This window comes from Danio aesculapii, chromosome 10, assembly GCF_903798145.1.
Source record: "Danio aesculapii chromosome 10, fDanAes4.1, whole genome shotgun sequence".
Classification (NCBI taxonomy): Eukaryota; Metazoa; Chordata; class Actinopteri; order Cypriniformes; family Danionidae; genus Danio; species Danio aesculapii.
The window spans coordinates 38,239,067-38,261,730 of NC_079444.1; the positions used below are offsets into that span (position 1 = coordinate 38,239,067).

At 34.2% G+C, this 22,664-nt stretch overlaps 2 protein-coding genes and 1 long non-coding RNA gene across 3 annotated transcripts in view; 2 read left to right on the plus strand and 1 right to left on the minus strand.

The window, feature by feature from the left end:
- The window catches only part of LOC130236085 (matrix metalloproteinase-18), a 25,755-nt gene extending 19,531 nt beyond the window's left edge, over positions 1-6,224 (plus strand). Inside the window, exons 7-10 of the mRNA XM_056466657.1 lie at positions 454-587; positions 3,083-3,245; positions 4,488-4,591; positions 5,794-6,224. Coding sequence (XP_056322632.1) covers positions 454-587; positions 3,083-3,245; positions 4,488-4,591; positions 5,794-5,894 — 502 coding nt within the window. The 3' untranslated portion in view covers positions 5,895-6,224. The remainder of the gene's footprint in view (positions 1-453; positions 588-3,082; positions 3,246-4,487; positions 4,592-5,793) is intronic.
- Positions 1,758-16,293, minus strand: LOC130236086 (uncharacterized). Its single transcript, XR_008838442.1, has 3 exons — positions 15,849-16,293; positions 8,420-8,502; positions 1,758-1,867 (listed from the first exon to the last, which is right to left on the minus strand). It is a non-coding gene; the product is annotated as an uncharacterized LOC130236086 (long non-coding RNA).
- On the plus strand, positions 13,611-22,402 carry mmp13a (matrix metallopeptidase 13a). The gene is made up of 10 exons (XM_056466656.1): positions 13,611-13,730; positions 15,843-16,099; positions 17,262-17,410; positions 18,317-18,445; positions 18,536-18,697; positions 18,785-18,914; positions 18,998-19,131; positions 21,657-21,816; positions 21,900-22,003; positions 22,097-22,402. Exons 1-10 carry the CDS (start codon positions 13,626-13,628, stop codon positions 22,198-22,200), a joined length of 1,434 nt encoding a protein of 477 aa, XP_056322631.1. The 5' UTR covers positions 13,611-13,625; the 3' UTR covers positions 22,201-22,402.
- Positions 22,403-22,664: the final 262 nt, after the last annotated feature.

Here is a 22,664-nt window from a genome sequence, read left to right on the forward strand (position 1 = left end):
ACAACTTGTCTCAACACACCTGCAAGGATGTTTCTAGAAAGCCTAGTAAGAGCTTTATTAGCTAGCCCAGGTGTGTCTGATTGGGGTTGAAACTAAACTAAGCAGGACACCAACCCTCCAGGACTGAGTTTGGAGATCTCTGTTTTATAAGTTTAAAGATATATTTAAAGAGTGTTCACCTAAAAATGAAAATCTGCTTTTAATTTAGAAACCCTCAAACCATCCAAGTAGTGTCTTTCCATTTTTCTTTACTAAAACATTTAAGAAGATTGTTCAGCAGAAACTGTAGTGATTCTAGCAATGCAAGTCAGCGCCTACCAGCACTTTAAGAGTCAGAAAACACATACATGATTTTTTGATAGACTTAAAAACAAATGCTTTGCCTGTATGTATTTTTTTTTTACTTTAAAAATGTCAGGCTATTGTCTTACTTGACCAATATTCTTGTTGCAGGTTTATCTGGCGAGTGCATCCCAGCTTTGATGAAATAAGAATCACTCTAATAACAAGTCTGTGGACTGAAATCCCAGATGACATCGATGCTGCCTACGAGAACACAAACAAAAATAGCATACTAGTTTTTAAAGGTGAGGCTTTCATTGATTAACATTCAAATCAATTCATTTTAAGCAAGCCATACTGATACTAAAACGTCACAAGTAAAAACTGCAATTGACTCACTAGCCAGAGAGAATTTCCATCATTAAATTAGCGATGCAAGACACCAAACTTCATTCATTCATTTTCTTTTCAGCTTAGTCCCTTTATTAATCAGGGGTTTGCCACAGCGGAATGAACCGCCAACTTATCCAGCATATGTTTTACACAGCGGATGACCTAAGTTCGATTCCTGGCTTGAGGTCCTTTGACGATCCTTCCCCCCCCTCTCTGCTCCCCATACTTTCCTGTCTATAATCTCCACTGTCCTTTACTGTTAAAGGTGAAAAATGGCTGTATCTATTCTGCTGTCCACAGGATAAGTGCAGTACCTACACGTTCGGTCAACATTGAGATAAGGGTTAAAATGGCTTTGTGATATAAGCTGTCTGTTTTGTGGCAATCTCTGGCTACATCTACACTTCTGTAATGGGGCTGTGACACTGACAACAGGGGTGCGGATCCAAATGCAGGTTTATTAGAGTGGTCAAGCAAGCAATGGTCAACACAGGGGCAAACAGATGTATGCAGGCAATCCAGAGTCGTAGTCAAAATAACAGGCAGATGGTCACAAGGCAGGCAGCAGATAGGAATAAAACAAGAAAACAAGGCGAGGATCAAAAACACAGCAAAGCAAGACTAAGGAAAACATGTTAAAATGTCCCTTAACAGATAACAAGACTCATCAACAACTGTGTGTTAGTAAGCAGTCCAAAAGCAGCTTCAGCTGTGAGTGTCTAATCAATGGTGACTTGGAGCCGGTGAGTTTGTGTGTGGTGCATGACTGGGATCTGTAGTCCATAAACCGGCAGATTTGTAGTTCATGTGAATGTTTACCAGCGATCTCTAGATCGCTGGTAAACATTCACATGAACTACAAATCTGCCGGTTTATGGACTACAGATCCCAGTCATGCACCACACACAAACTACACATCTAGATAAATTTTAAAACGGCTAATGAATTTTCATCTAAAAACACTCCATGTCCACACTATCATATTCATTTATTTCTGTTATCCACACTAAAAATGACTGAAAATGCTTTTGTTCATGTTCTGCACATGCGAACAGATGTAAGGCGATTTTACCCTTGTCAAATCCGCCTGCCGTTTATTTACTTTCCATCTCTTTGAAACATTGCTGCAAAACGTGGCAACTGTGGTCTGCTTCCGCTGCTGAACATCAGCTCCCAGTAAACACTCAGTGTCCTTTGAAGAGAGACAATATAGAGCATGTCCAAACTGACATTCATCTTGAATAAAGCTGTCAAAACAGACAACATCCAAAACATCTGCTTTACAGTGTCGTCCACCATGTTAGCTGAATCGGTCACATGACTAAAATGTGTCACCAGTTAGGGCCAGACAGAATCTGCAGACATTTTTTGATGATTCTGCGGAGAACTTTGTAAAAAATAATCAGCGGATTTATGCGTAATGATTTTAGGAGTGTCATAACTAAAAACTTAATATATGAAATTAAAAAAATAATACATTTTTAACTTTTACAATGCAAATCCAGTTAGATTCACTTATTTGGTAAAGACAGCAAGTCTCTCTTATACAATATCTACTACAAGACAGAAAATATTACTTTACACATAAATCATGTGAGCATTTTAATATTACTATAATTATATCATAATAATATTAGTGAAATTCATTCATTTTCTTTTCAGCTTAGTCTTTTTATTAATCTGGGGTCACCACAGCAGAATGAATCGCCAACTCATCCAGCATGTTTTACGCAATGATGCCCTTTCAGCTGCAACCCATCTCTGGGAAACTCCATACACTCCTGCATTCACACACATACACTACAGACAATTTAGCTTACCCAATTCACCTATAACGCATGTTTTTGGACTTGTGGAGGAAACCCACACCAACACGGGGAGAACATGCAAACTCCACACAGAAATGCCAACTCACCCAGCCGAGGCTCGAACCAGCGACCTTCTTGCTATGAAGCGACTGTGCGACCCACTGCACCACTGTGATGCCATTAGGGAAATTAATTTAAATAAAAATAATAACTGAATAAAAATAAATTTACACACATTTACACATGCAAATATACATAGACTCAATGATGGGCTAAAAATTTGCGGAAATCTGCAGGCACAGATTCCGTGTAGACCTAGTCATCAGTTTCGAAAGCCTCCGTGTTCACAGTCCACACTGCAACATTAAAACAGTGTTTTCAAATTTATCCACTTTGGACATGTTCAAAAAGACACGTTTTTGTTTCCTAAAAACACCAAAGTTTGTAGAGAGGCCGAAACACAACAAAACCACAACCTTTTTAACAGCTGTGTAAAAGAACTTTACATTTATTGTGATTATATGGTTACTGCACTTTGCCTTTGTACAGTAGGGCAGTACAGTGATCAATAATTCAGTTATACTGTATGTCTCAATCAGGATCTCAATACTGGGAGATGATGAGCTCTCTCAAGGTGAAGCATGGATTTCCAAGAAACATCTCAGACTTTGGATTTCCATCCAGTGTTCAGAGCATCGATGCTGCCTTGTACTTCAGGGAAACACATCTCACAGATTTCTTCATCGGTGGAGAATGCTGGAGGTACTAAAAACTGAACTTTTATCAGGCTTACAAAAAATAAAAGAAACAACACTGATCCTTTACACTCAAAGTGTAAATTAAAGCAGAATTTGAGCTAAAACTCATCCTTAGTGATTCATAAAATACAAGTCTTTGAGAATCAAATAAGCATACACAGGTTAAGCAAAATGAATATCTTTGGCTCCGCATGATGTCTGAAATCTGTCTGAGCAAGAAACTGAAAATTATTTACAAAATTTTTACTAAAAGTCCTGCCCGCATTCAGGATACTTCCCTTTTTTAATACCATTTCAAGAGTTTACACTTAGCTGATGATTGTCTATAAGCAAGTTTGGCATGCTATCCCAGGAGAGCTCAAAAGGTCTTTGAGCTCTGGGCTCCCTACCGTTTGTAGGGCGAGAGAGGAGCTTTGAGCTCAGGTAGATCTCGAGAACTCCCCCTTTTTGATAAGAGCTGATGAAAGAAAATGATTGCTATTAAGAGATATGCTTCTGGATGAGAGTTTGACTGTAGTGCTAAATGTAGATTGACCAATTAACTTGTAGTGCATGTTTTTAGAATGTGGGAGGAAACCGGAGAACCCGGGGGAAACCCACGTGTGCACGGGAAAAACATGCTAACTTCGCATAGAAACGACAGCTGGCCTGTTAAAGGACTAGAACCGGTGACATTCTTGCTGTGAGGGAACAGTGTTAATCACTGGGCCACCATGCCGCCCTATAAAGAAAATGCGTTGAAATGTCCCTTAACAGATAACAAGACTCAGCAACAACTGTGTGTTAGTAAGCAGTCCAAAAGCAGCATCAGCTTTGAGTGTCTAATCAATGGTGACTTGGAGCAGGTGAGTTTGTGTGTGGTGCATGACTGGGATCTGTAGTCCATAAACCGGCAGATTTGTAGTTCACGTGAATGTTTACCAGCGATCTCTGATTGTTAGATCGCTGGTGACAACTACACTACACATCTACACATCCTACACGTCTGTGAGGGAACAGCGTTAATCACTGGGCCACCGTGCCACCCTATAAAGGAAAAGGTGGAGGAGTAGGGGTGGAAGGGGGGATTCTTCAAATCGAAGATGACTGTAGTGAGAAAACCTGGCTCTTTATAGTGTGTTGGGGATCGTTTGATTGGTGGATCATACATAGTTAATGCAGAACCAGCCGTGTTCAATCATTATCACGTGATCCTCTCGAAATTAGTTTATAAATAAAATGCGTTTGTGTTTTCTGCTTTGCGAAGGTTTAATGAAGATGCAGGACAGATGATGGAAGGTTTTCCCAAACCTATTGCTCATGAATGGCCAGGAATCGAATCGCCTGTGGACGCAGCGGTAGCTCATGATGGTTGGTATCACAATCCCACACAGCATCACCTGGAGAAATGTAGTTACTGTATATTAAAAAGCAGAGTTTCTATTCATGACAGACTCACAACGCAATTTTTAAATAGAGCATGATAGTAAAACCTACAATAATTATTGTAATTAAAAGACATATTATTTTAATAAGATAATTGTTGATAATATTTATATAATTTGATCATTTAGAAAAGTATGAAATCAACTTCTCATTAAAACATTAGCTTTGAAAATATACCACAGATATTTTATACACTTTATTAGGTACACCTTTCTAGCACTATGTTGGACGCCCTTTTCCCTTAAAAACTGCCTTAATCCTTTGTGCCATAGATTCAACAAGGTACTGGGAAATATTCTTCAGAGCCTGTGCAAATTGTAGCCTCAGTTTCCTGTTCTTAGCTGACAGGAGTGGCACCCGGTGTGGTCTTCTGCTGCTGTAGCCCATCCGCCTCAAGGTTGGTTGTGCTGTGAGTTCAGACATGTTCTTCTGCAGACCTCAGTTGTAATGAGGGGTTATTTGAGTTACTGTTGCCTTTCTGTCAGCTGGAACCAGTCTGGCCATTCTCCTCTGACCTCTGGCATCAACAAGGCATTTGCACCCACAGAACTGCTGCTCACTGGATGTTTTCTCTTTTGCGGACCATTCTCTGTAAATCCTAGAGATGGTTGTGCGTGAAAATCCCAGTAGATCAGCAGTAGATCTGAAATACTTAGACCAGCCCGTCTGGCACCAACAACCATGCCACGTTCAAAGTCACTTATATCACCTTCTTCCCCATTATGATGCTCGGTTTGAACTGCAGTAGATCGTCTTGACCATGTCTACATGCCTAAATGCATTGAGTTGCTGCCATGTGATTGGCTGATTAGAAATTTACGTTAACTAGCAGTTGGACAGGTGTACCTAATAAAGTGGCCGGTAAGTGTATGAATAAATTAATTGGTGATGATTTTCTTACATTTTTTTTTTAATGCTAAAAATGAAGAGATGATGGACATTTAATTTGGGATAATGGTTATTTTTTAAAATATTTTGTTGATATTATATAATCGTTTAAAATGACTACTATTACTATTAAAGTATGACCTGAATCTACAAATAAACAGAAGCAAAATACACTAGTCTCTATGCTAATCTGCAATATTACAGTACATATGTTTCTGATTTTCTCTATTGTTCTCTAGGACGTGTTTATTTCTTCATAGGACCTCAACAGCTGGAATTCAACCCCAAAATCAGACGAGTAACTCAGAGATTGCCTGCAAACACATGGCTTCGGTGTTGAGAAACAACAGAGAGGCGATGGGAACCAAACTGTGCACTTTTGGATTGCGTGCAGCTTGTGTGGCTCCAAGCTTTCCTGTTGCATGAGTCTCATTCATGTTAATTTCACATTAAACGCTTTAGAAATAATTGGGCTGTGAATCTCACCGAGTGATGATGAAAGAGTGCCTAAGCAAAGCCTTTCTAAATGCAATTCCAGCTTCCTCAAAAACACACACTGATGTCTGATGTCAAATAAACTGCAAAGTTTTCCTTCATATAAAAATAAAGTCTTAATTAGAACTAATTATGGTCCAATATTAACCTATTGTGGTGTTTTTGTCATTTTTTCCTTTCCTTTGTATGTTTAATTCCCCCTTAATATTTTTATATATAATATATTAATATATAATAAAAATGATATATAATATATGGCATTTCTGTGTGGAGTTTGCTTGTTCTCCCCATGTTGGCGTGGGTTTCCTCCGGGTGATCCGGTTTCCCCAGCCTGATCTCACGTGAAAACGTAAGTATTTTACGTTTTATCAGCTTAGTGGCTAATTCATACGAATTCGTACGAGTTCAGTCGTATGAAATTGTACGATTTTAAAAAGGAGGCGTGGCACCTAACCCCACCCCTAAACCCAACCGTCATTGAGGGATGAGCAAATCGTACTAAATTATAGGAATTAGATCGTACGAATTCATACGAATTAGCCACTACATGAAATAAAAGTAAAATAAATCAATAAAAGTTACGAATTGCCGTGAGATTGTGTTGGTTTCCCCCACAGTCCAAACACATGCGCCATAGGTGAATAGGGTAAGCTAAATTGGCTTAGTGTATGTGTGTGTATGGGTGTTTCCCAGTGATGGGTTGCAGCTGGAAGGGCATCCGCTGCGTAAAACATATGCTGGATAAGTTGGCGGTTCCTTCCGCTGTGGCGACCCCTGAATAATATAGGGACTAAGCCGAAAAGAAAATGAATGAATGAATGAATGAATGTATATTATATATAATATATTAATTATATAACTATTTATATTTCCTGTGGATTTTAATGCAGTATCGGAAAACTGTACAACATCCGCAGTGTAATCCGCAGTGTAAAACATATGCTGGATAAATTGGTTCATTCCGCTGTGGCAACCCCTTATAAATAATGGACTAAGCCGAAGGAAGATGAATGAATGAAAAATGTGAAATGTGGCAATAACAAACAAAAATATATATAAATATTACACTGATATTTAATAGTAAAACTATTATAATCTGCAAATGATCAGTCACAATAGAAATTGCTTCAATGTCTTTAATAATACATTATTTTAAATGTTTTACAATTATACAGCATAACTTTTTTAATTTTATTTCAAAATTCCTCTCAATTATTTTTTTTGTCTTTAAGTGTTTTAATATTTTTAAATATTTTGTCTTTAAATGTTTTAATATTTTTAAATATTTTGTCTTTAAGTGTTTTAATATTTTTAAATATTTTGTCTTTAAGTGCTTTAATATTTTTAAATATTTTGTCTTTAAGTGTTTTAATATTTTTAAATATTTTGTCTTTAAGTGCTTTAATATTTTTAAATATTTTGTCTTTAAGTGTTTTAATATTTTTAAATATTTTGTCTTTAAGTGCTTTAATATTTTTAAATATTTTGTCTTTAAGTGTTTTAATTAATTTTAACATTAAGTGATTTATTATATAATAATATCAAATAAAATAATATATACATAATAAATATATAATAATAATATAGTAATTTTCCTGTTGATTGTAATGAAAAAAACAAGCACATGTGCAAGTATACAGTAGTTTGTTTTAAGATACTTTTTAAAAACAGGAAACATCTGTCAATAATAAACAAAAACCAAATTAAAAAAGGTACTGATATTTGACAGTACAACTATTATGATCTGCAATGATCAGTCAGAATAGAAGTAGTCTCTTAATGTCTTGGAATATACTTTATTTTAGATATTTTACTTGTTATTACTACTCTTTTTGTAACTATTTTAATCACTAATTTACTTATATTTACTACTTATAAAGTTTTTTGCCTTATTTCTAAATTGTTCTCAATTGTTTTATTTTTTGTCTTTAAGTCTCTGAATATTTTTTAACTTCATTAAGTAATTTAACCTATATTAATATATAATATATTAATTAATTCTAGCCGAAATAAAACAAATAAGACTTTCTCCAGAAGAAAAAACATTATAGGAAGTACTGTGAAAAATGTCTTGCTCTGTTAAACATCATTTGGGAAATATTTAAAAAAGAAAAGAAAAATTCACAGGAAGGTGAACAATTTTGACTTTAACTGTATGTTTATTCATTAGATATTATAAATGTGTGTTTTTGATTGATTAGAAAAGAAACTTTCTCAGTAAATAACACAACCAAAACCTTTTCTGATCACAAATGATGGTCTTCAAATCATCTCAGACACGTTCAGCATTGCTTAACAGACACAAGCAGAGTAAAACCAGCAGAAACCAGTGGGATTTGCGCAGTGAGTAACACAAATCTGTCATCATACCTCTGTCATGTCACGCATCTGTGCTTCCCGATCCCCATCATCAGACATCAGGACAAAAAGAGGCTTTTCGGATGTAAAAACACCTAGGAATAAAAATAACAAGAATACACGTGGTATTATGGATGTGTAGTACATGAGTCAGAATGTCTGCGTACAAAATTAACAAAGAAATTCATCCTAAAAAACCTAAAAGAGATGAATGTGGAAACAGTGACTCTGGTTTTACCACGAATAGCACAGTTATTGCAGTTGTGTTTACTGTGCAAGAGTTTTAGTGTGTTTTTGTAAGAGTGCTGTCGCAGGATCCTTTGAAAAGGCAGTCTTTATTCTAGTTCCTTGCAAATTTGAATCACACAATGAGTGAAGAAACTTGTGCTGTTAAATCATTATTTTATTCATTCATTTTTCGTCGCAGTGGAATAACCCGCCAACTTATCCAGCATGTTTTACACAGCAGATGCCCTTCCAGCTGCAACCCATTACTGGGAAACACCCATACACTCTCACACCCATACACTACGGCCAATTTAGTTCATCCAATTCACCTATAGCGCATGTGTTTGGGCTGTGGGGGAAACCGGAGCACCCGGAGGAAACCCACGCCAACACGGGAAGAACATGCAAACTCCACACAGAAATCACCCAGCCGGAACTCGAACCAGCAACCTTCTTGCTGTGAGGCGACAGTGCTAACCACTGAGCCACAATGACACCACATTATTTCAAATATTTTCTATTATTATTCATAAATGAAGGTTGAAGTAATTTTTTTTAAACAGTCATGCATCCATGTCACATATAAAATCTATCAAATTTATTCCTGTTGATAATAAAATAAACACTTCAAATGATAGAATATACTGTATATCTAGTTTTAACACCATATCAGATTATATTTGTGACAATATTAGTAGCATATATTCAATTCATAATTTTTTTTATCAAAAAAGTTTCTTAAAAAAACACCATTATACAAAAAGCCGTACAAATAACAGCATTAATGAAAGGTCATTTAAGATCTTTCAATTTAGTCAGACATAAATATTCTTAAGTTCTTCATTTTCTGAATATAATTTGCTTTCTAATATCAATTAAAGATACACACTCACTCTATTAAAAGTTCAATATTCTTACACAAGTAACAAATTGGGTTCTCTTCCCCTTTTCAACAAATATGAGTGTGTACGTCTCGAGTAAGACAGAAATATGCTCATATTTTGAAAGAAACAAGAAATATTAAAGAGGAAAAATGTACATTATTTTAAACCTGTTTTTTATATAATTTGTTATTATTTAAGATTTCATGTCTTTTTTGTATTATTTTCTCTTTCTTTTTATTATTTTATTGTCCTTCACGGTAAAAAATGCTGGGTTCCACAGAATTCCTGTATGTTGTCTCTACACAATCGATTAAGTTAGCATGATTGTTTTAACAAATTTAAGTGGATTGAAGCAGCTCGTTTTAAGTAAGTAATTTGAACAAGCAGCAAAAATGATCTTTTTGAGTGTTGTATGTTCATTGTTATACAGATTGCAAGTAAAATTGTGTCTGATTTCCCATATTGTGAGTACTTGGTCATGTCTATTTTCAAAATGCTATAGTAATTTCTTTCATTTACTAATAACAAAGGGTACTTGATTTGGATATCTTTAAAAAGTTTTAAAATAATTAATTAAATAAATTTAATCATTAAACATTCAGTATACAGAGCAAATGTATTTTAAATTATTGATAACATTTCTAAATGTGATATACATATATATTTTTTATTAATATTTTCTATAAGATGCTTTACGGTAATATATTTATGCGTTTACATTTGGTTAGTAAAGACTAAAGACAAATCTGGAACTAATCTAACAAAATAGCAAAGGTCAAATAATAATAATAATAATAATAGTACATCCAAAATAATATACAAAAATAACCATATACAATATTAATAAAAGGTCATATAAGATCTATATAAGAAAATAAGATCTTTCAATTTAGTCAAACATACTAAAAGTTTTCATTTTCTGAATATAATTTGCTTTCTAATATCAATTAAAGATACACACTCACTCGATTAAAAGTTCAATATTCTTACACAAGTAACAAATTGGCTTCTCTTCCCCTTTTCAACAAATATGAGTGTGTAGATCTCGAGTAAGACAGAAATGACTCCCTACGCTCATATTTTGAAAGAAACAAGAAATATTAAAGAGGAAAAATGTACATTATTTTAAACCTGTTTTTTATATAATTTGTTATTATTTAAGATTTCATATCTTTTTTGTATTATTTTCTCTTTCTTTTTATTATTTTATTGTCCTTTACGGTAAAAAATGCTGGGTTCCACAGAATTCCTGTATGTTGTCTCTACACAATCGATTAAGTTAGCATGATTGTTTTAACAAATTTAAGTGGATTGAAGCAGCTCGTTTTAAGTAAGTAATTTGAACAAGCAGCAAAAAAGATCTTTTTGAGTGTTGTATGTTCATTGGTATACAAAGTGCAAGTAAAAGTGGCTGATTTCACATCTTGTATGTACTTGTTCATGTCTATTTTCAAAATGGTAAAGTAATTTCTTTCATTAACTAACTACACAAAGCAAACCACAAATGTTCTGGGTACTTGATTTGGATATCTTTAAAAAGTTTTAAAATAATAATTAAATAAATTAAATCATTAAACATTCAGTATACAGAGCAAATGTATTTTAAATTATTGATAACATTTCTAAATGTGATATACATATATATTTTTTATTAATATTTTCTATAAGATGCTTTACGATAATATATTTATGCGTTTACATTTGGTTAGTAAAGACTAAAGACAAATCTGGAACTAATGTAATAAAATAGCAAAGGTCAAATAATAAGAAGAATAGTACATCCAAAATAATATACAAAAATAACCATGTACAATATTAATAAAAGGTCATATAAGATCTTTCAATTTAGTCAAACATACTAAAAGTTTTCATTTTCTGAATATAATTTGCTTTCTAATATCATTTAAAGATACACACTCACTCGATTAAAAGTTCAATATTTTAGTCGGCGCAATAGCCTAGTGGTTAGCGTGCTGACATGTGGTGTCAGCACTTCAGGTTGTCCCGAGTTCAAATCCTGGCTTGAGAAAAGTTCCTGTCCCTAAACCCCCACCCCCACCCTCTCACTTTGCTTCCTGTCTGAAATACTCCCCTATCCACTTAATAAAGGCCAAAAATAAATCTTTAAAAAAAAAAGATTCAATATAAAAAGAAAAAAAGTTTAATATTCTTACACAAGTTACAAATTGGGTTCTCTTCCCTTTTTCAAAAAATATGAGTGTGTACATCTCGAGTGAGACAGAAATGGGTTACTACCCTCCTATTTTAAGAGACAATAAATAATAAATCGAAAAAATGTACATTATTTTAAACCTGTTTTTGGAATAATTTGTTATTATTTACAATATTTGAAGATGGATTTTTGTGTCTTATTATTATTTTCTTTCATTTTATTATTGTACTCTTTTTTCTGGTACTGCCCTTGTATGTTCATTGTTATACAAATAAATACATTTGATTTAAAAAAATATATAAAGAAAAATAAAAAGTCTTGAGTGCACAATTCTACATCTTGTAAATAACTTGGCCATGTCTATTTTTAAAATGCCAGTAATTTTCTTTATTTACTGATGGATTCACTTCATACAACCTGTTCAAATGACACCAAGTGAACCACTAACAATTCTGCACACTTGATTTGGATCTTTAAATATCTATAGACCATTTTGAGGGATGTAAACAATAACAATGGTCCTAACGTATTTCCTGTTACACATTTTCAATTTCCATAGCTTCTGAGAATCCAAAAAGATCTACATATTGATAAATAATGTTATAATGCTAGGTTATGATTGAATTGCCTCGTTACAATTCAGGAGTTCCCACTTAGATATGCTTGACGCTAATAGCAGGTTTGGCATGCTGACCCGGGAGAGAACCTTGAGCTTGAAGATAAGTGAGCCCAGGGGCTCCCACCTGGTCAGTTAGCATGTAAGGGGGTCTGATATCAGGTAGGTCTCGAGAGCTCCCACTGGTAAACGGAGGAAAAGGAGGAGATGGGATGGAAGGGGGATTCTTCCAAAACGAAGATAAGGCAGTATGGCGAAATCGCTCTATTTATTGGAAGCTTGTATCAGTCTGATTGGATTACTACTGATTACGGATGAGAGGCCAGCCACGATCAATCATAGAACATGCTCCTCTCGAAATTAGTTTGTAAAACTTCACTTATGAAATAATTTGACAAGTAGGAAATGTTCATGTGCCAATGACATCACTACACTGAAATGGTCAATCAAAAGTTAAACAATTTCTAAATATTAAACATTGTCTATATACACATATCTTTTCGATTATTATTTTCTATATGAAGCTTTACAATATTATATTAATTCATATACATTAGATTAGTCAGATCTGAAGCCCAATCTGGAGCTTATCTAACAAAACTTATGATAACGATCCAAAATTAGTACACCCAAATTTATATGTTAGGGAAAAATGTGAAATCAAATTTTAATAAAGAGGAAAATTCAAGAGAAACAAATATATTTAGTTGAAATTCTGCAGTTTCTAGTTTGTTTTGAAATATTTAGCTTGAATTTAATTGTATAATAATATGTTTGGTGACTAAAATATTATTTTAATAAATATATCTGTTTAATAAATCTGTTTTTGTTTAAACCACCGAAATAAATTATCTACATTCACTGAGAAACGTATAAAACTATTGATTTTCATAATGGGGTGTACTCAATTATGCTGAGCACTGTATATACAGCTGAAGTCAGAATTATTAGCCCCCCTTTTAATTGTTTTCTTTTTTAAAATTTTCCCAAATGATGTTTAACAGAGCAAGGAAATTTTCACAGTGTGTCTGATCATATTTTTTCTTCTGGAGAAAGTCTTATTTGTTTTATTTCAGCTAGAATTAACTGTACGTAACACTCATATGTATATATTGTAATAAAATATATCCTTTTTAGTATTAGAAATGCTGTGTAAATTGTGGGACGTGTCTCACTGATTTCCTCTCCGGTGACGGAAGGTGTGATACTGTATTTGTGACTCAGTGTTTTGTTGCGCAATCAATGCTTCTCTGGTGTATAAAAAAGTGGAGAAAACAGCAGTCTGCATCAGTTTCTTGAAGGAGAAGCAAAGCAAACATGAAGACCTGCTTCAGGCTGTGTGTTTTCATCACTCTGCTGTTTTCAGGCCACAGCAGCCCGATCGCGCCGCCTGCTGGAGAAGACCAGGACACACTCGCAGAGGTCAGTACCACACCACCTTTCATCACTAAACGTGTTTAGGATGAATTCAGGTCAATTGGGAGACTTTTTGCCATTGTGATGACCAGGGAAAAATACCCCAATTTACCTGAATTCACCCTATGTACTGTTTGTGTCCCTATTTAACAATTTTGGAGGACAAATCTGTAGGAAAATAGGATACCTGTGTAATTGGGATAACTAGTAATTGTAAAAATACAGAATGCTTTATGTAAGGAGTACGTTTAGGGTTAGGGCTAGATTAGAAATTGTACAAATGCATTGTTACACTGTAAAGTGGCACAGAAACCAATACATATGTCAAAATTTGCATTTTCTCAACCATTTAATGCGGTAAAGAGTCTTTACACTCAATTCTGAGCAGACACAGACTCATTGTAGGGCCTTAAATCAGCTGTAAGTTAAAAGACTTTAAAACTATGAATATAAAACATTAGAAGTGTGATGTGCATATTTAGAAAGCTACAGTAAGAGTATGTGTGTGTTTGTACTGGTTTTGGTGGTTTACAAGGACAGTTTTTTTGTATATTGACATGGGTATGACCAAGTTGTCCTCTATTAAGGTGGTTTACAAGGACATGCCTGATGTTCTTGTTACTCAAAACACTTTAAAGTCATATCAAATTTTGCCACAGGTTTTCTGTGAGGGTTTGGTTTAGGGGTAAGGCCAAATAATAAGTGTTTGTTACTGTATAAAATACATTACGCCTATGGATAATCCTCATAAACCACTAACACCAATGTGTCTCTGTGTGTTTTCTATTATATTGTTGGAATAATTATTTTTTTTAGCTAATAAACAATACAAAACTGACAGTAATTCAGAATCCATCAAGTTTTAACCCTCTTTTCAAAGATATTTTATCCTTTTTAACAGACATTGTATTGCACGGTTGACCTTTTTTGAATGCTCTCATTAAAACCTGAAATATATCCATTAAAGTTGCTCAGTGTTACAAACTTTTAACCAAAAAAAAAAAAAAAAACTGTGCAAAAATGGTAGTTTATATGTTTAAAGGTATAGAAAATAAAAGAGAGAGAGAAAAAACTAATTATGAAAAAGTACAAAGAAAATAAAACAAAAACAGCTGAAACCTGATTTAACTCTCATACATTTTTAACAATTCTTCCCATATTTGACACATCTCATCTACCCAACAGAGTCTGTTATACACTTGATCTCTTTGCAAATCATAAAGTAACAACAGATCATGTACATCTATTTTAATTCACTTTGAAAATGCAAATGCAGCGCTGGTGTGAAAGCAAATTATTATTATACTTACATTTAAAGGGATAGTTCACCCTAAACATTTTTATGAAATATGCTCTAGTTTGAACATTTCTATAGCACAAAAACTGAACATTGGATGAATTCAAATATATTTGTTTTTACATTCTAGAATCAATAGTTTTGTTTTCAGATGGAGTTTTGGGAATTTGGAGTCAGAAAAAATTTTTTCCCCATTTTTTGTCGAATAAAATGCAATATATGATCAGGAAAATTATGCATGATTTATGCAAATTAGGCCTATATCCATCTGTAAAAACTTTTAAAATACAGATTAGAGTATGTAGGTCAAGTTGAAGAGGAGATTTATGGCCAGATGCATACAAAAAACATATTTTTGAGAAAACGGCCTTAAAAAATATGCATTGTATCTAAAATATATAGACACAAATTTACTTAAGTGTATTTTGGATGTTCATTTTTCATTACACTTAAAAAATAATTATGAAAAATCTAAATCTCAAAATTGATATGCATGAAAAATAAATCAAAAATGTCTTAATTCAAATGTAAAATGTACTCACTATTTACTCAATACAAGTTTCTTTCTTCTGTTACACACAAAAGAAGATAATTGAAGAAAGCTGAAAACCTGTAACCATCGACTTCCGCAGTACTTGTTTTTCCTACTATGAAAGTCAATGGTTAGAGGTTTCCAGCTTTCTTTAAAATATCTTCTTCATGTGTTTAACAAGTCAAACATGTTTGGAAGAAGGAATAAATAATGACATACCTTTCATTTTTAGGTGAGCTATCCTTTAACAATAATGTGAACGGGCTTTAACTGTGATCTGCTCTTTCAGAATTACCTGACTCGACTGTATGGGCTGCCGAAACAGCCTGAACAGAGCCCGGGCTCGTCTGTTGGTGAGAGACGCTCCAGCGCTGTGAGTCTGAGGCTCAAGGAGATGCAGCAATTTTTTAAACTCAAGGTGTCTGGAAAACTGGACCAGGAGACGCTGGAGGTGATGAAGAAGCCCCGCTGCGGAGTCCCAGACATCAAGGCCTACTCGACCTTTGCTGGAGACTACAAGTGGAAAAAACATCAGCTGACCTACAGGTAACAGATGACAGAAAAAATTAGGACGTGCTGTTGAAGAGATTTACTTGTTTCAAATCTTTATGAGTTTGTTGAACACTAAAGAAGATATTTTGAAGAATGTTGGAAACCGGTAACCATTTAGTGTTTGTATTTCCTACTATGGAAGTCAATGGTTACATGTTTCAGCATTTCTCAAAATATTTTCTTATGTGTTCAACTAAAATATCGAGGTTTGAAACTACTTACCGTATTTCAACAGTTAATTAATTACTTTTGTATTACAAATGTATATATTTAAATATGCAAATTTTTTTGTAATATTTTTTATGTAATATGCACTAGTTTGAAAATTTCTATAGCACAAAAACTGAACATTGGATAAATTCAGATTAAATATATTTGTTTTTACATTCTAGAATCAATAGTTTTTTTTTTTTTCAGATGGAGTTTTGGGAATTTTTAGTTCTGAACATCCTGTAAAGAGTACATTTTTTTTGTAGAATAAAATGCAATATATGATCAGGAAAATTATGCATAATTTATGCAAATTAGGCCTATATCCATCTGTAAAAACTTTTAAAATACAGATTAGAGTATGTAGGTCAAGTTGAAGTGGGGATTTATTGCCAGGTGCATAAAAAAACATATTTTTGAGAAAATGGTCTTTAAAAATATACATTGTAACTAAAATATATAGACACAAATTTACTTAAGTGTATTTTGGATGTTCATTTTCCATTACACTTTAAAAAATAATTATGAAAAATCTAAATCTCAAAAGAGATGCATGAAAAAAAATATATATATATCTTAATTCAAATGTAAAATGTACTCACTATTTACTCACTTCAAGTTTCCTTCTTCTGTTAAACACAAAAGAAGATAATTGAAGTAAGCTGAAAACCTGTAACCATCGACTTCCGATGCATGAAAAATAAATAAAAAATGTCTTAATTCAACGCATAACAAAATATCCACTTTTTTTGGTTCTTCAGTACAGCAAAACCCTTTTCAGCTAAAACCATTGTCCTTTGTGGTTCTTAAAAAAACTACTCAATGGCTAAAGGCAGTTTGAGAGTTTAAAAAAATATTCATTATTCATATCTGTGGCTGCTGATGATACTGTGAGGTCTTATGAAGCCAAAAACCGAATGATTTTGGTGTTTTTTCTTTCTGCCAGGATTGAGAACTACACCCCTGACATGTCAGTGGCCGAGGTGGACGACTCCATCAGTAGAGCTCTGAAAGTGTGGGCTGACGTCACTCCACTGAGATTCACCCGCATCTACAGCGGCACAGCAGACATCATGATCTCCTTCGCCACTGGAGGTCAGTCTCTGAAACTAAACATTCATGCAAAAAATATAGAAAAATAAATCCTCAATGCAAGCCACATTTGAACCCTTGTACAATTAGAATTAGAATGTTATTGTCATTGTAGTATTGTAGAACGGAATTTGTTTAGTAGCTCTTAACAGCAATAAAAAATATATAAAACTAATAAACAAAAGTATCAACAATAAACAAAAGACAAAACAATACTTACTCTATTTGGAAATTGTTTGTGATTTGCTGCAGTACATGACAATGGATTACATTTTCATTATATACATATATTTTTAAATATATATTACAAGCATTTCATTTCTTTTTTTCCCCTTTATTTTCATGCCAAGTATAAATGACATTGTTTATACACACACACACACACACACACACGCACACACACACACATGTATGGTTAAGAGTGTAGAATAAGACCACGCAGAATATGTGCTTTTTAAATACTATAATTTATTTTTTTTAGACTTTTTATTATTATTTTTGGGGCGGGGGGATTTCATGTCTAATATTTTATGTCTTATGGATTTAAGTGTAAAAATAAGCTGTGTGTCATTAATTAATACTCTTGACTGCAAAACAAATCTACCTTTGGGTATAATTAAAGTAATCTACCTATATTAATCAGCCAATACATTTATAATAGGCAGGTAATAAGCCAGTAGTACATAGTTAGAAGTGGTCCCTACACTAAAGTGTTCCCAAAATGTTTACTATGAAGCTGCAAGTTCAATTAGGAAGTTACAATCAACGTTATTTCAATGATTTTTCATTTTCATGATTTTTTTCCAACTACAAATTTAAAAAAAAAGACATAAAGTGTATATTGCATTCTAATTTTATACATGCATCCTATTTTATTATTAGTTATTGATCATATTTTTGTCTCTTCAGATCATAGGGACGGCTACCCATTTGATGGTCCCAATGGTTTTCTGGCTCATGCCTTTCCTCCATTTGAGGGTATTGGTGGTGACGCCCATTTCGACGATGACGAGACATTCAGTTACAGATCTCCTCAATGTAAGCACAGTTTAACTGAGAAACAGTCTAATTTTATTCTTCTTCATCAATGCACAAAATAAAACCCAACTCGTTCTCACTCTTCCTCAGATTACAACCTGTTCCTGGTGGCGGCCCATGAGTTCGGACACTCTCTAGGTCTGGAACACTCGCAGGATCCCGGTGCGCTCATGTATCCCACCTACGTTTACAGAGACGTCGATAGATTCGTCCTCCCTCGAGATGATGTCAATGGAATCCAGTCACTTTATGGTAATGTTTATTAAAAATAAGTATTCGCGATGCTTCAAAACAATCTGAAACTTGCATACCTAATGATTGATGTGTTTAACCAAACAGGCCCAAACAACGACGTCAATACCGATGATTCAAAACCAACCCCACCAGTTACCCCAAACACATGTGATCCCAATTTGGTCCTGGATGCCGTCACCATGCTCCGCGGAGAGATTATGTTCTTCAAGAACAGGTAAACAGATACAGAAAAGCTTGTTGAAAGTGAATGTGTGCTGTGACGGGGTAGATCTGACCTGCGGCGCTCTTTGTTTGCAGCTTCTTCTGGCGCAGTTATCCTCTGAGCGCAAACGTTGAACAGCAACTCATTAAAAGCTTCTGGCCTGAGGCTCCAGATAACATCGATGCCGCTTTCGAGAGTGTCATGCAGGACAAAGTCTTCCTGATCAAAGGTAAAAAAAAAAAACACAACAACAAAAAATAAATCTCAAAATTCTCTGTCCACGCAACATGCTCCTTGTTAAGACTTGCAAGGTTAGATTTGTATAGCACATTTCAGACACAATAGTGATTCAATACTGCTTTACATGAACAATAATAAAAGAATTATAAAATACAATAAGAACAATAAAAACAAAGAATTAAAATGATTAAAACAGTGTTAAAACTAGTTAAAAATAAATATAATAAGAAAAAAGGACACAAATGTCTTCCTCTTCGATTGTTTCTGCTGATGAGAGCTTTGGTAATTGCTGAGCTTTCAGTCCAAACACACTGTGTGCAGACATACAGGGCTCATTCACACACACACACACACACACATTTTTGCATCTAAAGCAAAGAGCATAGAATCACCAAGAGGCGACACTCAATAGGGCGATTTGGGAAACAGCCACTAGATGGCGCGGCAGCCATTTTGGAATGAAAATTCCAATAGAACAACAGCATATTATAAGTCTGTAAAATAAACTATTAAAAGTGATGATGATTGCGATAGTACGTGTTGTATTGTCGTCTTTCAGGTTGTATCTCAGCTTTAATGCGCTTTTTTAAATAAATAAATAAAAAACAAAGCAGCTGCTTGCCATCGTGACAGCAATGAGATCCAATGGATGGGCAATCACTTTCACTCCAAAATGGCGGAATCCGGAGCTGTTGCTTGGCGCTGCTGTTGCAATGGAACGTTCTATTCAGTGTCGCCTCTTGGTGATTCTAAGCTCTTTGTCTAAAGTGTTCAGGAATGTTTTTTTTAAATGCAGCATAGAGCACAAAGATATCCAGACACTGAGAGCCTGTAAACAGAAGCTTGCAATGCTTGCCCCGCCGCTGAGTTCTTCTGATTGGTCCACTGCTTTGGAATTGACATTGCTTAATGGCTGTGTGTAAAAGCTGGAGATCTTTTAACTTGGCACAGCATCTAAAAACAAAATGCAATGCTCATGTGTGTGATGTGGGTCTGCACAATTATTGGAAAAAACTGACATTGCGATATTTTATTTGGAAAGAATTTAGATTGATTGGAATAATTTTACATCTGGATAAAATATAATAAACCAATCAAAAGCATTGATAAACACAGTAGCAAAGATACAAATAAAAAAAACAGTGCTTTATAGTTTTCTGGGAGTCTAGAAGTATTCAAGTACATAAATTGAATTATCAAATGTAAAATAATCTGTATAGACTTCATTTATCTTTCTTTAAGTGACAAACATTATAAACTGTTGTGCCTGAAGGCTTAAAACTAGCTTGGAATGCGTACAGTCAGTCACAGACCTTAAAAAATATTGAAAGGTAAATTTGTGGAGTTATAATCCTATAATACTGACTCCACATTTCAGATCCTGCGATGTGTCTATTACAAATGCTCACATTGCGATAACAATGCTGAAGCGATATATTGTGCAGCCCCAGCGCTTCAAAAACGCAAGATGTGAGCGTGAAAATTGCTGACAAATTAAAGATTCATGCGTTTATATTAAAAAACAATGGAAAAGTAGCACACTGGCCATGTTACCATGTAATTACCATGTTCAGTGCTGAATTCCTGCTGCAGTGTTGACCTGATTGATCATTGAGACTCTCAGCATTGTCCTTTCCTCTTGTGCATTGATGATTTTTGGAAGAACTCACACTGTATAAAAGGCGATTTGCTGCAGATCTTTTTTAGTTTGCTCAACTTAAAGCGAGTCAAGTGCAGTACTTGAGTTAAAAGTTGAGTCAACTCAAAAAAAAGCTCTGCAGCAAGTTGATAAACAATTTTAAGTTGAGTCAACTCTTTTTTTACAGTGCAATAAGTTAGTGACAACCTGCTGTCAGAGAGATTCAGTCACTTTAGGATGACTCACCATCTTGCAAAATTAGTACAAATCTGGCAACCAGTTAAATAGTGTTTGTCTGAATAATCAAAGAAAACAAAAATAATGTGCCGGATTAACACCAAATAGGTGGAAAGTATCTGAAAGTGTTCTCTAATTACATAATACAATATATTAAGCCCTTTTTCTTAATTAATACCTCATTTTTAAGGCGATTTTCTCAGTATTTAACATTTTTGAACCATCAATCCTGCAATTACTGAAACATGCTTAAAAAATAACCCTTTTATTCTTGCTAGATATGGTAGGAGATCATACAGTGTCCTTGAAATTTTGACAATTATAGGTTCTGCAATTTTGATCTCTATTGTACTGTACATTACAAGGGTCTTCATGGAACAACTATACCAAAATAACCATAAATATAAAAAATTATTCAAAGATGCTTCCCTGGATTTACTACATTTTTTTACGTTAAGTGGTTGTAAACAATTTATTTGGGCTGAATTTAAACAAACTAATTAAGTTGAACATTATTACGTTTAATTTGTTTGTTTAAATTCAACACAAATAAATTATTTGCAACAGTTTGCATGCAACACTTGTTTCGGTGTATGTCATATAAGACATGAAACTAATTCAGAAAATGTTGTTCTCAGGTGAGAAAGTCTGGGCTCTCTATGGCTATGATATGGTGCAAGGCTATCCCAAGAGTCTCAGCATGTTCCGCCTGCCGAAAAATGTGAGGAAAATCGACGCAGTCCTCTACAAGGAAGACAGCTACACAATCCTCTTTTTCGTCAACAACAAGGTTTACAGGTCAGTGAATCACTTTTAAAAAATCTTCTTCAATTAGCTGCTTTTTCAAGAATCATCAAATAAAATGAATGAATGTTTTGCAGTTATAATGAAGGAATCAGGCGAATGGATAAAGGTTTTCCTAAACCAGTGGAGGAGGTTTTCCCTGGAATGACCGGGAAGGTCACCGCAGCCTTCCAGTATAGAGGTATAAAGGGTTTTACTATACAATACAACCGAAAAAATGTTAAAACTGCGGTAAAATCCCATCTCTAACACTGTCTTTTATGATCGTTTGTAGGTTTAAACTACCTCTTCAGTGGATCAAAGATGTTTGAGTATGGCTCCTACAACAACAAGCTGTTCCGCGTCCTGAACAACAATTATTTCCTGCCATGCAAATAATCTTGAGCTTTTTTCTGAAAAACTCAGCCAATTACTTACCGCCTGAAGAAGAATCCGAGCCATCAGTATTTTATATTATTGAGTAACTTATTACCAATTAACTTATTTTACTAAAAGTATTCATGTGATTGTACTATCCTTTAAAATCATTTGTGTGTGTGTGTAACAATGATCTGATTAATGCAATTTTGAATAAAGGTTAAGCAATTTGATTAACAGTCTGAATGTTGTTTATTTGGGGGGTCAAAGATGAGAAGTCTACATCAAATTTCATCTGCATACAGTAGAACTCATATTAATAGGTTACGAGTCTAATTCAATTTTGTGGGGAAAAATGCAAAATAAATAATGTGTATGATTATTGTGCTGATTTCAAGGATAGGTGCTGATTTCTATTCACCGGTTTATATGCTTAAGGCAAGGCAAGTTAATTTATAGCACGTTTCATACACAATGGTAATTCA

What these genes read in the sequence shown, in the direction of transcription:
- mmp13a (XM_056466656.1), top strand. Translation starts at nt 13,626, where the DNA reads ATGAAGACCTGCTTCAGGCTGTGTGTTTTCATCACTCTGCTGTTTTCA. An exon ending in ATTATGTTCTTCAAGAACAG is followed by an intron (nt 18,915 to 18,997) that starts GTAAACAGATAC and finishes CTTTGTTTGCAG; the next exon opens with CTTCTTCTGGCGCAGTTATC. An exon ending in CAAAGTCTTCCTGATCAAAG is followed by an intron (nt 19,132 to 21,656) that starts GTAAAAAAAAAA and finishes TGTTGTTCTCAG; the next exon opens with GTGAGAAAGTCTGGGCTCTC.